Source organism: Gastrolobium bilobum, unplaced genomic scaffold (genome assembly GCF_033153095.1).
Source record: "Gastrolobium bilobum isolate Gb01-03AN ecotype WA unplaced genomic scaffold, APGP_CSIRO_Gbil_v1 utg850, whole genome shotgun sequence".
NCBI lineage: Eukaryota > Viridiplantae > Streptophyta > Magnoliopsida > Fabales > Fabaceae > Gastrolobium > Gastrolobium bilobum.
The window spans coordinates 31,474-48,457 of record NW_026897748.1 but is presented as its reverse complement, the minus strand read 5'-3'; the positions used below and the strand labels follow the sequence as shown (position 1 = coordinate 48,457).

Sequence of the window (16,984 nt, the reverse complement as noted above, 5' to 3'; positions counted from 1 at the left end):
TGTTCTGGGTTTGCATTTGGCTAGTGCGCCAGGGAATGCCTATTTTTGTATTCTGCCATAGCTTTTGGTACTTATTTGTTGTTTGTAGTTGAAGAATTACTAAGATTCATCCAAATGTACTGAACTCTGTAGTATCCCTTGGCAAAAATTCATAAACAATTGTTAGTATCCCAACTCGTAGACGAAGATGAAGATGTGGAGATTTACCCAGGTACACTCCTCCCTACCCGGGTAAATAATTCAAGCAATTTCCCAGGTGCGAAGAACAATACCCGGGTACACCACTATCTACCTGGGTAGGCAAAAAATTTCAAAAAATACCCGGGTAGGGAGTGGTGTACCCGGGTAGGCTTGGTGGTCAACGGTCAAACAAGGGCAGATTGATGTTATGTTTTTTGAGGGGGTTAAATCTTTGAAATAGTTTGTAATGAAGGTCAATTTGGTAATTAATTATTAATGAAGGGTTATAAAGGTCAAAAAATCATGGTGCATAGTCTCCTGCCATGAATTCTCATGATTCGTTTGACAATAATATTAGAGTTGGGTTCAGCTCGGGCTAGACAGATGTTTAGTTAGAGGTTTTGTAATGTGGGTTTTACACTTAAGGATGAGATTGTTGGATATTCAAGTGTGATAAAGTCTCACATTGGTTGATAATGGGTTAAGTGAAGATGATATAAGTATTGGAAGGACCCATGAATTAGTCTTAAGGTTTTGAATTGAAATATGATGCCAGACCCATTTGTTGTGATAAATTTAACTTAGCTCATTGATAATGGTTCTCTGCCATTCTCCTCTTGGCGATCCACCTGACAGTGATCTTAAAGTTGAATTTGACTCGGGCTAGCCATTAGCTAGATGCGGGTTGCATACTTGGACTTGGAGTACTCGAAGAGGCTTTCGTTGAGGGGCTTATTAATATGGGATTTCATATTTGAGGGAGAGATTGTTGGGATATTCAAGTGTGATGAAGTATTACATTAGTTGATAATAAAGTAAGTGAAGACCATATAAATAGAATGATCCAATGGACTATGCTAAACATATCATAACAAGTGGATTCGATACTATATCTCTACCCAAAATTCTACATTTCTCAATTAATTAGTTAAAGCTTACTCATCATTTGAATTGTGACATGTTAGTGGAAAGGTAATTTCAATGAAAAGGTTAGTGAGAAGAAATTGATCTAGTGATAATATGAGTAAAGAAAGGTAAAGCATCGTGGTTTTTTCATTTAATCAAAAAGGTCAAGCATTTACCTCTCTATCTAATGTCAATAATTTTTCTATATAGCAAAAATTGACAAAATTTTCTTTTAAAAAAGATGTTAGCAAGCAACTAGCCAACTAGGTTAATTTGTGTAGAAATTACTTACTATATGCATAACATGAATTTGTCCCGGGTAAACTTAACCTATTAAAAAACTCCGTACGATTAAAGATCTTTGGAGTTTGTTTGTTTGTTTTTGTGCAGATGACATTGCTATTACACAAACTTAATTAAAACGTTCGGACTTTTTTTTATTTTAAATACAGGTGAGAATTTAATACATCACCTAATATAATCTACCTTAACTCGTTACCGCTGAACTAAACTTGAGAGCTTAACGTTCGGACTTTTTTAGATTACAAATTGAGGAAAAGTATTAATGAAAGAGGACAACAATGTCATTGATGATGTCTAGAATCAAACTTAGGGTTTTGACTTTTAACGTAATATAGGGTCTGTGAGTTAGTTGAGACTTTGGAAAATTGGAACGTTAGTTGGGACCAGTGGAGGGAAGTGAACACGTGGGTGGTGCCATTCATTGTACACAATTTGCTTATCAAACCGAAAATTGTATTGTTATGACTGGTTGTTGTGCCATGGGTCTCCAGTAAAGGAAAGTACATTTTCATCTTTATATTATTAATTATTCTGTTTGTCATATGAAAAAAATTGAATATGTGAGGTTCATTTTGGTATTTCAATTTTAAAAATATATATATATCACAATATTTTCTAAAATTATAAACTAAATAATAAAAGTTAAATTTATAACTTTTATTTCTCATTTTATAGCATTTGATATAACATTTGTAATTTTAAAAAATATAATACTTCCTTTTGGTGAAGTAGTAAGATTATGTGATTTGAAATATTTTCTAATTTTATTGGTCGTGACTGATAATTGTATTACGAAAGCCAAAAGCGGTGTCACACATCCAATTATTCAATATTAATAATGTTGGGATGAAAATGTTGCTGAAATTATTTCACAAATTATGAGTTTTAGAACACCAACAATAAAAGGTATATATATATATATATATATAAGGAAGTATCTGTTTATAATTTTTTTTTTTTTACAAATTACACTAAGTATGACTGATCATACACTCTTGATTGAAGTATGACCGGTCATATTTAGTGTAGTTTGTAAGAGTTTATAAATAAAAAATTTGTAAATATAATCTTCCTATATATATATATATAGAGTAATAGTTTTCTCATGTAATAAAAGATAATTATTATCTCCTACTGATTCATTTGTGGAAGTGGGGTCCGCTTTCAAGGGAAGAGAAAAAAAATAGAATGAGACCCATCTTGAATTTGTGTGTGTAGGAGATAGATTGTATCTTATATCACATAAGAATAATAAATCTCATATATATATATATATATGTTTAGTTATAAGTGAAGAATAAAGAAGTACGGGAGGCATTTTTTTTATATACAAATGAGAATTGAACATATAACCTAATATAATATAGAGTTAGGATATTCTTACTACCAATTTTTTTTACTACCACTGTAATAATCATTGGATTAGAGAAAAAGTTGAATGAAAAGAGAAAAAAAAAATAACTTTTGAATCCAATGGTGATTAAAGTGGTAGTAGAAAAAACTAGTAATAAGAATATCCTACCTCTATAATATATTCAAATCCCTCACAATCAGACCGATCCTAATCGCTTAAAGTATGAGAGACATTGGTAATCAGTAATTATGTCAAAAAAAATCTTCCCGCACTACTTAAATTTAAATAAACAGCTATCAATGGAACAACCTCAAGATGAAAAAATCTAAAATGTGTCTTAAACCTAAGTGCGCATACTTAGATATTTATATTGAAGTAGTGTCATGGAACCTAGCCGCATAAGTAATTATTTACATAATAACTCTCTCATAACAAGTTATTAAATAATGACATACATTTTGTCTATAGCCACATTTTATTAAAAAATAATTGATGTATACATTCCAAAAAAATAATTTGATCATTTTCAATAATGGAATAAATCATTTTTATCTCTTAAAAATTAACCTAACATATTATCAATATATTTTTATAAAAATAAAATTAACAATTAAATATAATTAACCCACCAAAGAAAATTTCTAACAAATGCTCCACCACTGATGTCATCATCATTGTAAAATTTGCCAGTTACTAAATGTTTTTTAAAGTAAGAAAAATATTATACATACCACTGTGACTATAGATGACTGATCAACATTACTTATTAACTTTTAGATAAATAAATTAGTATTTATTTTAGTTTATCTAATAATATTTTTTTAACTCTCAAACTTTAGAAGAAATACTATTAATTATTTTAGTTATCGCTAAAGTATATGTTATTCATTATTTGCTAGTTAAGTTAATTATAGAGCTAAAATATATAAAAGTTGAATATTTTAAAAATACTTGTTTTAAAATTTAAAAGAGTCAAAATTAATGTAGAGTAGGATTTTAGATCCTCTGTAATATTTAAATTTGAATCCATCAGTAACGGTAAAAAAATTAATTACCTAATAATTAATAATTTATTGTACTCATACCATCCCTATTCATAAAGTATTGTATTTAGAATTCGAAATTATTTTCTTTTTCCATTAAACAAGATCACAAATAGAACAACTCTTCTCCTTTGTATTCAGGAATTTATAATAGGGTTTAGTTACTTTTGTGTTCAGGAATTTATAATTTCATTAAAGTTGAGAGGGCTGTTAAATTTCACTTGCTGAATGTCTTATTTAACTTACTTATACTAAGAAATTAAACCGATAAATTTCGCCTATACTGAAGAAATTAAATTACCTAGACGAGCAAGGCATTATGCAGCAAGTAGCTGTACTTTGCATTGCCTTTATATTCTCTTTTGATGGTAAGATGTACAAAGTTGAAGTTTTCTTTAATTTGGCATATTCAACTTGACTTTTGTTCAAATCAAATCACAGTTCTTTCCATTCTCTTATCCAATAGACTTGAAAGAAAAGCTACAATTTGTTCACATTTATATGGAATTGGGTACAATTCCAAACTTTATAAAATTTCAACATGATTATGTTTTTTTTCTTAGTATGTTCTGAAAATGCTCAATGCACGCACTGTCATTAGGAGTATATAACCAAGCATGCTCCCCTTATGCATTATTACTCTTGTCACTTGCATGTGACTGCACAAAGTCGAAGAGGACCACAATATCCCATTACTTGCATAGCATTTTAGCAAGACATGTTATTCACTTCAAACTTTCTTTCCATTTTCTGACACGACTTTGTTTCTTTTCTAATAGCATACATGGCCAGCTTTTCTTGATGGATAAATATTTTATGAAAAAATTGAATATAATCTGTGAAGTATGATTCTCTCTGTAAAGTAAATATTGGCCTTACGCTCTCATTCGAGAATAAATCGCACTCATGCATATACATATTTTCAGTATACAGCCAAAACTTATTCCTGCGCCAAATCGGAGGCCAATATTCCCGTATGTAACCATAGATTAGAATACATATCTGCTTAACCATTCGCTCTAATAATTATAATAATAACCTTTATCATAGAAGAAACGATTGCAGGAATTTCTAAGCTAAGGTTGTCGGGGAAGGTAGGAGTATACAAAGAATATAATGTGGAAAAAAAATCAAGAACAGATAAAACCACCAGGAAAAAAAAAATTCACCGTCTCAAAAGTATTATAAACTTACAGAAAAATATTTCTGCATTTACTTTCAAAATAATATCGTTTTGAGATTGAAAAATTAGAAAATTATAATTATAAAGATTATAATAACTCTGAAATAAATTAAAATTACAAAAATATCATAATTTTCATCCCAAAACGACATCATGTTGAGTTTACTGCAAATAACTTATCTACAATAACTGCAGAAAAAGCAAACCCTATAAACTTATCGCGGAAGAAGCAAAAAAGTAAACAACGGATGTTATTTTCACGGTTGAAATTCTAACAGCAAATACAAAACTCTTATCCTAACCAAAAACGCATAATTTAATGAGTGTAGGGCAATTACATAGTTATAATATTAAAATTATTTTTTTTAATTATATATTACCAATAATATATATTATTGTTAAAAATGATTGCAGGACTGAATAGTATCACTATATTATTTACTGAATAGTATCACTGTATCATTCCTACACAATCATTCTTATATATTTCTGTATTTTAATATGACAAAACAGACTAACAATCATTGGTTTAAGGGAAAAACAACTCTCCTGCACAATATTATTAAAACTGTCCGGTCATTGACCCGGTCGAGGTACTGGGTCACTGGTTTAATCAGTGGATCACTGGTTTAATCGCATGATCCGGTAATTATATGCAATTTTATAATTTATATTAAAAAATTATAAACATACTCAAATATCTAAAAAAATGATAAAAATTTCAAATATTTTAATATAAAAAATAATAAATCACATGTTATTATCCAATAAAGGATCAAACAAAAATATAATAATCGTGATACGAGGCTTTAGGTTCAGAGAATGACATCTCTAACTAAAAATCAAATCAAATTTTTTTGCATAGTGCATAATTGAGATAATATTAGTGTTGTAGGTACATAACTTATGTAAGTCAATAAACAAAAAAATATTCAAATATGTCCATTATGATTTTTATTTTATTTTTTAAATTTGGAAATTTTTTTTTGGACCGGGCCGGGTCACCGGTTTTCATGAAAACCGACCGGATCGGACCGGGTCGCACCGATTCTGATGTATGATCAACCCAACCGGTTTATCCATTCCCGGATCAACCCAACCGGGTCGGGACGATTTTATTAAATTAACAATGGGTTTGTCTACTCTCATGTTGTAAGAGAGAGCATATCTTATGCTAAGACACAAAATGATGGAACTCGCCCCTAAAAAAGAGAAAAGAAAAGAAAAGAAAATAACAACACACTCGAAAGTGTCTATGACATAAGATAGTAATCTCCTACAATACGAGACTACTATTTTCCGTTAACAATCATTCCTACACCCGGGAGAGAATATTTTTTCTTCTACAAACCCATCAAAAGCTGTGTCATCCTTTTTCTTTTTTTAAATCGGGTGGATCCACGATTTTATTGTCTCAATTGAAGATAAAAAGTCTCTCCTTGGTTTAATACTTAAATTTGTTTCCCTTTCCTTGCGATTTTGGGAGAGCTTGTCCCAAATAAATGGGTCAGACACAGGTCAAACTAGATTAATTGGTACACTGGTAGAGAAATCCAAACTGTTGGAAAAAAAATGGTTAAAAAAATTATTATCTTAACAAAATTTGGGTCATAACAAATGCGTTAAACCTATAGGCCCAACAGTTGTAAGAATGCTTAAATATTTTTCAATTGGATAATTTTATTTTCTTTTAGTAAATATTAACCAATATATGAAGTCCTACCGAGCACGAATAATCTGATTTTTGATTTAAATCTCTCCACCTTCTTAAGAATTGTAATTCTTGAGAATCGAATCAACTACTCTTTGAGGAAAATTTGAAACATAACCCTATTGTGGATTGCATCTAAAGAACCCGAATTTGCGGGATTCTGACAGATAATTTGCAGTTAATCGGTCTAATGTCAGTGTTTGATTTTTAATCCATCTTAGAACAAGTTTCTCGGAAAATGAAATATTTAATATGACTTCAACAAATATTCAATATGCAGCACACCCATATGGATGCCAAATTTAAGTATATTGTAACTCAATTTTTTACAAGATCCAAGTTGCATGAAATGACATAGTACACTAGAATTTTTGTCAAGATTTTTGTTAGACTAAAAGAATTTTTTTATAAAACAACGGTCAACACATAAACAGCATGAGCATAAAAAAAAAAAAACAGTGGGAATGACAATGCTAAGGTGAATGTTTCGTCATGCAAAAATAGATGACATAAGAAATAAAATATTAGACAAAAGACAACACTAGCACCAATAATTTAAAGGATTTTGCATCTATCATTTAATATGACCACAACAATTTTTCTATACACACAACATTTTGTGAGACCCGCAATTTTTGAAATAAAAAAAAATAAAATACTCCGGCACGCAAAACAAATATCTATAACATAATACAATCATTTTTCCTACAACATAATTCTTATAAAACACTAATTTAAAAGATGAGAGAATATAGCTAGATCAAAATGGTTTTGACCTATTATCCAAAGGTCATTAAATGCTTTTATAAGAATAAAAATTTATTACAAAAGCATGACACAGAAAGTAAGATGTTGACCAAAACTAATTTGAGGGATAGTAATAACAGAATATTTAATGTAATGGGAAATAAACTCGCATAAGGTTTGTATTAAGACAAAACAAAGGAAATATATTAGCCTATTACAAATAGAAAAGTCAAAACTAGGGTGAAAGATTATTCCTATGTTTCAAATAATCTCTTTTTAGTTATTTTTCTCTTCAATCTCCCCTCTCTTTCTTTTTCTTTTCTTGGTTTTTATCTTATTTTCTCCTTCCTCATTTTTTTTATTTTTTTTATTTTAATCTTCTCTTATTTATAATTGAATTTATCTACCATCCCGACCCAATTCACTTGAGTTAAAAATGATATTGATGATGATTTATCTATTTTTCAGAATTTGTCAATTCAAACAGAAAAACGGATGGGTCTAATTTCTCCTCACACTGTATCCAAATACCTTATCAAATTTGACTCATTTTAAACATCATTTTCATTTCTACCAAGCACAACTTATTACTACGAAGATTTAACATTTTCTGAATCGTAAATTAATCAAACAAGTAATAAATTAATAAATAAATAACAAACGAAAACAACGTAACAAGAGAAAAAACAAAAAAAATTGAACTTAAAGCTTCTCCAAAACGTCCTCTTATAGTAGGAGATAAAAACAATAATTCCACCAAGCGAAATCAACTAATCAACTGGAGTATATAAATACAAGTGTTAAGTAATAAGATAAAATGTAGGGCACAATCTATCTTAAACCAAGAAAACTTAAGCAGTCAAGAGCTAGTACTGTGCCCTGTCTCATTTTAGCAGCTGTTTAAACTTACTGGCTCGCAAATACTTAAGCAAAACAGTTCGGCCAGCTGCAACGTCTTTAAAAAAAAAAAAAACCCACCCCTTCACAAACACTGTCTAACCCCCCAGGTGACAAGCAGAAAACTCATCATCTGGCAGGAGGGCTATCTTGACAAAATCACTCAACATATTAGAAACCCATATACCAATTAATCTTGAAGAAAAATAAAAGTTCCATCCAAACAAGATCAGACATGTGAACTCCACATCACTGTTAAAAATAAAAAGAGAATTCCTAGAATTTGTACTCAAACCTACAAAAAAAATATGACATTCAAAACAAAGCTTAGTCAATGAAAAGGAGTCATTGGTGAGTATTATGAAATCAGCAAGCAAAGTTAAACAGCACGAAACATCATCAATTAGGTATTCCTGGAAGTTAATCCAGTATAAGTCTTCCCTATTTCCCTTGAGTGATAATACAATAACATTAGTTCATTCATATTTCACCTACAACACAAATTGTGCGCCCATCCTATTGAAGATTATGGCTAAAAGCTACCCAATTATCTATGCAGCAATACTCAGAAACTAACCGTTCCCAACAACTTTAAATAGCATCAAAATTCTTGCCATGTATAACCGAATTAAAAAATGGAAATCCCAACAGGGCATAGGTTTGATCAGAATAGGACACTTCCTGATATAATTATTTATTCAAATAATACTACTAGAGAAGTCCACCTCTGTGGTTCTCTTTCCTGCAAAATTGTCAAGCATGCAATATATGCATGCAAAGAATGAAATACTCATTTGCATAGTACATTTTTATATTTTATGCTGCAGCAGACTGCTTCTCCTCATAATCATCGAGATTAAGAGCTTGCAGCAACTTTGGCCAAGATTCTGGGATCCCACCTGGCAGGTCAAACTCCATTAGTTTTCCTCTACTGCGGTAAAATTCCTCCACAGGCTGACTCTGCAATCATGATAGAAACAAATTATTAAACAATTAGAAATGACAAAAAAAAAAAAAATCATTTACGAAAACGGATTGCAAGCAACTGGAAATTAAACATGAACTTTTTATCAGCTTTACTCAGAGCTATCAATTATTAGAGAATACTGTATTAGTATACTAATATAGTATGGTACTCTATTTTCATACACATACCTGTTCGATTATACATTTGACAAGTTTGTTATGGTTAGTAGTCAGTTAGTCAGATGTTAGTTAGTTAGTGACAATTACACTTACCACATCTTGTATATAAACCATCCATGAATCATATTTCAAACCAAGATAATCAGAATCAGTTTTTCAGATTCAGTTCTAGCTATCATGTCCCCCCCCCCCCCCCCTCTCTCTCCTTTTCTCTCTCTCTCTCTCTCCCCTTACCACTTTCTTTCACTTTCCTTTGTTTTCTATTACCAATCTCCCCATTTTAAAGATGCCATATATACAACTTCAAGCAAAGTAGTAACTCTAATAGCAAAATTGGTTCCTGAAGTCCCCTGAATAATAATAATAATAATACCATTTCATTGTATATACGAAGCCTTTCTTTGATTACTGCTTCAGTATCATCTGAACGAGTAATGAGCTTCGACATACAATGCGCAGGAGGAAGAAGTGGAGCCATGCTCATTCCAGGGCGCCCATTCTCACCCTTGATGTTAATGGAGGCAACATTAAAATTTCCTCCACACTGATTGCAAATTCTCCTACCCAGGCATTTCTCAAGCAGTACTTCTTCGGGGAGCTTCAGATTGACCACCAAGTCAATGTCGGTTACCCCTTCCAATATTTCCTGAGCACACAAAATGGCAATACAAATTTTAATCATATTTTGAATAAACTACTGCTATGAAAGGTAAACATATCACTGAATTGTTGCAACTTCAACACATGAACGATAAAAGGGGTTTGGGGAGGGCAGAAAGTATAGCTGCCTATTTGGTTACTTAGTCTCTAGAAATATCACAGTATGAGATGACATAAATTACAAAACATATGTTAATTAATATAAGAACATTAGGTAATCCCTTAGTTATTCAAAGGTTTGAGTTTTATTTTGATCCATTATTAGTTTAAACTATTTTACATCATCATCCAAACATTTGTACTCCATCATTAGAAAAGCTTAAGGTATCACATTGACAGTGAATCAAAATCAAATCCAAAGCATTACAAAAGATTTTGGTGAAAAGCAGTAGCTGTTCAGGTGAAAAAGACTAAAGGAACCTAGATAAGCTAGGTTACCTACAAAATTATCATATTATCCATTCTAGCAAAATTCCTTCCGTTAACAATAACGAAAGATACTTACTGCTTGCTTTATTGTTCTAGGAAAACCATCAAGAATAAATCCTGATTCGCCTTTAGCGTCCCCAGCAGCCAGTCTCTTTGACAATAAGCTTATAATAATTTCATCTGACACCAATTTACCTTGGTTCACAATTTCTGATAGCTGTAAATGGGACCAAAAATTGCACATCAGAAAGCAAAAGAGATGGCAAGATGGTTTACAATTCAATTGCATATCCTCATTTCGATAAAAAGTATCCTATTATCATTACTTCTTATTTCCAATTCATGCTTACAAGCTCCAAATAAATAAATAAAAATTAAGGCACACGATATGACGTATTGAAAATCTACATATCATAACTACGTATTATTAAAAGTTCAAAAGAAGATCCACAGTAGTAAAAATAATTAGTGACAAAAACAAAAATAAAAATCACTCCCATGACAAACAAAAAGAACTAACATCAATTCAAAGCAAAAGGAGGGGTATGCCAAACCAGTTGAGGCGCAAATCTCCAATCAGATATTTCAACCTAATAAACAAATGTCTTCGAAAAAACAACACTACAGGATAATATAATAGAATTACTATTGGGGAAGCTTAAGTCCAAAGTATTATAGGTCACAAAAGCACAAATCCTTAAGATTATTTCATAGGAATGACGTGATTCACGATTTGAAACTCTGAATGAATTAAAAAGAAAAATGAAATGCTCGAAATGAACACATGTTATGCCATCTACCACTTGATACGTGTTTCGCACTGCATAGCATAGCATTTCGCATCCAAAAAAGAAAAAGAGAAAAAGAGAAGCTGAAAAGCAAAGAGATAGAAGATTGAACCTCGGAAGAGAGAGGACCATTGGAGTTGAGCTCATGGCGAACGAGATCGCCGGTGGCGATGTGAGGGACGCCGAGAAGGTTGCAGAGGCGGCTGGCGTAGGTGCCTTTGCCGACGCCGGGGCAGCCCAAGAAGACCCACTGGATATTCCTATCCTCACGCAGCGGCGCCGGCGCGTGAGAAATCGTAGATAAGCATCTACGCGCCAAGTAAGAAAGAGAAGGGTTGCACTTTACGAGGCGGCTGGTAATGGCCGCCATTGGAATCGTTGCAATAAACTCGGAAACAGAACAAGAAGGTGGTTATGGCAATTGGCAATGCCCGCTCCATCCTTCTTAAATCCCTGCTTTTCTTTTATTTTTTTATTTTTTATTTCGTTAGATTCGGAGGATTTTTAGAAAGATTCTTCCAACCATTATTACACAATTAGTATTTTTTATTTTAAGAAAATAATGATATACGTATAACCATAGTTTTTGAAAATAAATTTACATGAAAATAATTATTCAACATTTAACTTTTTTTATTATCAATTCATTTGACACCTGATTGTTTTACAATCATTTTTTATTTTTTTAATAACTGATCATAATTATCTTTTTGAGGCAAATCAGAATCATCGTATTTCCACGGGTTTGATTCTTTGAGCCGCCTATGAGACTAATTCAGAGTTCGGGTGCGAGTCCAAGAATTACGGTATCCCCCTCCCCATATGATGTTAGTGGGATTCGAACCGAGGTTCTCTCCCACCACTCAGTTCCCATGCTACCAACTGAGCCACCACACTTGGATTTTACAATCATTTTTATCCTTGATTAAGATAGGGATAAGTTATTTACAAAAAAAAAAGAAAAAAAAAGATAGGGATAAGTTATTTTACATATTATTTTTTCTGTTTACTTTTGTCTATTATTTAAAATATCATTAGATTAACTGACATTTATCTTTCTCTCTTATTGTTCAATATTTCAAAGGGAAAAATATTTGTCCTTTTAAATAACATAACTTACATCATTTCACTCTCACAAAGAGGTGGGACCCACATCTTTATTTATTTTTTGTCTACTCTCTTCTTTTTTATCTATCTCTTTCTATCACTTAAAATAACACAACTTTACCTCCTCTAAAATGACACACACTTTACCCTGTTCCAACAGAAGATTAAATCTTATTCTCATTGTTTTGTGATTGTTAACTAATACCATTTTGGATTTTTAATTTGAAAAACTGTCACACACTTATTACATTTTTTGTGTCTATGTTGTGGAAAGAATTTTTGTGCCACCGAATATGCCACGTTTGTTGATTGGCATGGTCTCACTCGCAGCTCACAAGTTCTAAACTGTTCTACGTCTAGATTTCACATTACACATGTGATTTGTCGTTTTCTGAACTTGCTAATAAACGAGGAACAGACAGAAAGAAGAAACAGCCTTTCTCCATTTCTGAGACCACTTTCCATGGCATGCTTTCCTTCTACAACGTTTTTGTCGAATTCTCTTCACCTTAACAAAAATACAAATCAGTGTCTGCTACATGTATATTCAACCCTCTCACTAAACCAAAACCTTAGAATATATTCGAAAAATCTACTCAAACTCTCACCAACCCGATACCATGTAACAACAGTACCTTGTGCTACTGGTTCTGCAGGCAAGTTTTGTCTCACTCTTTAGTCTTTTCTCTTTGTAAACTGAAGAAAAAAATAATTTTTATTTTTACTTTTTTTTTTACTTTTTTCCGTTCTGAAATAGCGTAACAACCATAATGTTTTTACTCTTTAGTCTTTTAAGTTTTGTCAATTTTGAATGCACGAAAATTGTTGTTGAAGAATTCATCGTATAACACTATGAGATAAAATGGTACATAAAAGTTTGTTTTTTTGAATAGTCATTTGTAATTTATGGTTGATTGTTTAAGTGGGTGGATGTGAACACTGAACAGGAGTTGGGTCTCCCTTGTTGAGTGAGGATACCACGAGTTCACTTGATTTGGTGAAAGTTTTTGATTTGAAAGGAAACGGGATTCCAATTTCTGAGTTGTGGAAAGATAGGAAAGCCGTTGTGGCTTTTGCTCGCCATTTTGGGTGATTTTCTCATATTTGACACAGTGACACACAAATTAAGTTACCCTTTAGCTGAATGTATTAGCTCTTGTTCATGACTTTGTTTAAGAATTACATGTGCCCTATTTTTTTTTCATCTGTACATTAACAGGTGCGTGCTTTGCCGCAAAAGGGCTGATTATCTTGCTTCCAAGAAGGTAAAGTTTTATGCTGTATCTTTTACAAACGTGAACTATCTCCTGATATTTGATGATCATGTGCTATTTCACTTTTCTCCTGTTCTTTTGTAATTTGCTATATGTTCTTACAAGCCTCCACCTTATCTGAAGACTCGTCTGATTCCTGTCAGAAGCTTGAACGTTGCTTTTAGCATTTCAGTCTTATGAGAAGATGATTTTGGTTCTTGTTTTTGGAGTTTATAGTATCTACATCCATATTGGATCAATCATGACTCATGATTTTTTACCCCTTTCACCTGTTGAATGTTTGAATAGCTTCTTTTTCATATAGGCTGTATTTTACCTTCACTACTTTTGAATGAAGTTATCCTCCCTAATCCTTACCATGGGTGGAAGGCCAAAACATGAGTGACAATTTTCTAGAATATAGCTTGCAATGAAAGTTTTGCTAAGAGAACTCCTATATCATCTTTCTTATTACATGGTAAAATAGAAAGATTTCTTTTTCACCAAGACTTATATACTAATATGGATGTGCTCTGTCAACAGAATATAATGGATGCATCTGGTGTGACACTTGTATTAATTGGACCTGGGAGCATTGATCAGGTATGTCAGAAGAATTGTAATGAATGTCTGCATCATTGGATCCGGTGTGTAGGGTTGGATTTTTTTTTTCTTGTTCATTTTTGAATTTGCAAAGTACTTCATCCACCGTCTGCTTGACGTGGTTGATTAAATGTAAATCCATGTCATAAAACATGTTTTCATAAGCTATGATTTTTGGTGGGAAAGAGTGTAAGAGATTGCTATCTTCAATTTTGGAGTCTTATTTTGTATAATTTGAGTGGGAAGTAGTAAAGTGGACCTTACTTTATACAATTCTCAGTTCTGCATTCTCCTATCATCTGAGTATGCTGGAATTTTGTTGCTAATACCTATATTTAGTACAGGCCAAAGCATTTGCCGAGCAAACAAAATTTGAAGGAGGTACTCTGCATCTGACCTAATTCTTGTGCTAGTTTTAATAATTTAGCCATCTCATATCAGAACTTTGACAGGACATTGTTATCTGTTCTAGAAATATATGCAGACCCCAATCACTCATCATATGAGGCCTTAAAATTTGTTTCTGGAGTTTTAACCACATTTACCCCCAAAGTAAGTGAGAAACCTCCAGATCCTTTATTCATAAAAAATGCATAAAATACCGGTGGCTGGATGATACATGTTCATAAATTGAGATTTTTGTTAACAGTGCAAAGGATCTCCCATGTTAACTTTAGCTGTTACACTGCAGGCGGGTCTTAAGATTATACAATCATATATGGAAGGTTATCGACAAGATTGGAAGCTTTCATCTGAAAAGGATACCGTTACTAGAGGAGGCTGGTATGTAAATTATCTCACAATAAGTCTTACACACATCTGATTATGCTGATTTTCCAAGGTTCACCTAGTCTTACTACCACTATAAATAGGATCCTTCTTGGTGTCCTCTTTACCTTCCTAAGATAAGAAATCCATTCCAAAATAATTGCATTGGCCCATCTCTTACACCCTATTTCCTAATAGAAGAGAAGTCTGGTTGGACATTTTTTATATGTTATTGTAAAGAACCAATTCAACCTAAAAGCTTAAGCTATTGGGTGAGGCCACATTAATGGTTTTATATATCTTAACACGTCCCCTCACACGAGAGCCCACTGGGCTTGAAGGGTGGACAATGCACATGCCCATCTACCTGTGCGAAGAAAAAAATTGCACTAGAAAGAAAGTGGGGGTGGTGAGGATTGAACCCGGTACACTAAGGCTTTGATACCATGTAAAGGACCAATTCAACCCAAAAGCTTAAGCTATTGAGTGAGGCCACATTAATGGTTTTATATATCTCAACAATTATATTGACTATTGTGGAGGAATATTATTATTGTTGGACTAAATGGTCATCCCAATTTCTGCTATAACGACTAACAAAATTTTGGCTGCTTGAAGAGAAACTTTGTTTGGTCATTGATATCTTGCCTTAATACATGACACACGATAATTACTCATAGTACAACAGCTTCCTCAAATAACAAGAAACATCTGAAATATGTTTATTTCTTGCAAGCAGCTTAGGAAAGCTAGCTACTTTAAGATTTTATGAATATGTCTTCACATGTCGGGATAATTAAATTTGTATATATATCCCATGGATTCTGTTAGAAATAACAGGGTTTGGGCAGGAAGAAAAAGAGCAAATATTGACTGAATAATAAGAAATATTAGACTAATATTCTATATTATGATTATGATGTGATAGTAAAGTAGAAGGTACTAATCCCCATTTATATTAATACTTGACTCTTAATGTTAATTAAATAAGGAAATAAGTTGTGGAATACAGAAATCTAAGATACTTTAAAATATTCTAAAAATTAATAATGATATTATGAGATATTTTCTTGATATTCTAACAAATTCTAAATCACTTCTTCAGTCCATTTAAGTCATTGATACTTTACAGGATCATGTTTTTTCTTTTGTGCTTGGCTAAACTTTACTTAACTTTTCCATAATATTATGAACTTGGACTTATGGCAGGCAACAAGGAGGAATTATAGTTGCAGGTCCCGGTAAAAATAACATCTCATACATTCACAAGGTATGTGCAACCCCCTAATCTGCTCCATCCTTTATAGAATATATTTTCCTTGGTAGCTTAGCTGCAATCAGTCATCAATCAGCAAAATATTCATGGCATATTTGTTAACGTTTTTCTGATATCATGATGTGAAATATGTTCATGTGAATAGGACAAAGAAGCAGGTGATGACCCAAACATTGAAGATATCTTAAAAGCATGTTGTTCCTGAAGAAAGCAGAACGGGTTCTTTCCCTGCTTTATTTATCCTGATTCGTGAAGTGTGGTACTCTCATCATAAGGCATTGTACATCACTGACGCTGAACAGTAGCTTTGCCTTGAGGTTCAGTTATAAGATAGCTTTATTACCCGCCATTCACCAGATGAAAACTCAGTTTTTAATCTAATACTATTAGACTCCTAATGTAAGATTCTATTTTTGTGGCAAAATCTTTTATGTAATATGTTTCCATTTATGATCCTGATCCATAATGAACGTTCTGCCTCCACCAGTTTTAGTGTTGTTATATGATTTTGTTTTATTTCATTGTTTCAATTTGAAGTGGAATGAGCTGGGCTTCTTAAAAAGTTTGTACGATAAGTTGAGTTAAAAAATTAAGTGTCTATATCTTTTCAGACCCCTTATCTCTATTTGT

The 16,984-nt window shown here is 32.2% G+C and overlaps 2 protein-coding genes across 2 annotated transcripts; one reads left to right on the top strand and one right to left on the bottom strand.

Moving 5' to 3' along the window:
• Positions 1-8,717: 8,717 nt before the first annotated feature.
• Positions 8,718-11,744, bottom strand: LOC133309833 (adenylate kinase 1, chloroplastic-like). The gene is made up of 4 exons (XM_061510676.1): positions 11,460-11,744; positions 10,636-10,776; positions 9,844-10,116; positions 8,718-9,284 (listed from the first exon to the last, which is right to left on the bottom strand). Exons 1-4 carry the CDS (start codon positions 11,715-11,717, stop codon positions 9,141-9,143), a joined length of 816 nt encoding a protein of 271 aa, XP_061366660.1. The 5' UTR covers positions 11,718-11,744; the 3' UTR covers positions 8,718-9,140.
• A 1,097-nt stretch (positions 11,745-12,841) lies between these two features.
• Positions 12,842-16,945, top strand: LOC133309824 (thioredoxin-like protein AAED1, chloroplastic). Its single transcript, XM_061510664.1, has 9 exons — positions 12,842-13,110; positions 13,402-13,543; positions 13,674-13,719; positions 14,251-14,310; positions 14,655-14,691; positions 14,783-14,862; positions 15,002-15,093; positions 16,288-16,348; positions 16,500-16,945. The coding sequence occupies exons 1-9, from the start codon at positions 12,918-12,920 to the stop codon at positions 16,557-16,559; spliced, it is 771 nt and encodes a 256-aa protein (XP_061366648.1). The 5' UTR covers positions 12,842-12,917; the 3' UTR covers positions 16,560-16,945.
• The last annotated feature ends 39 nt before the right edge of the window (positions 16,946-16,984 follow it).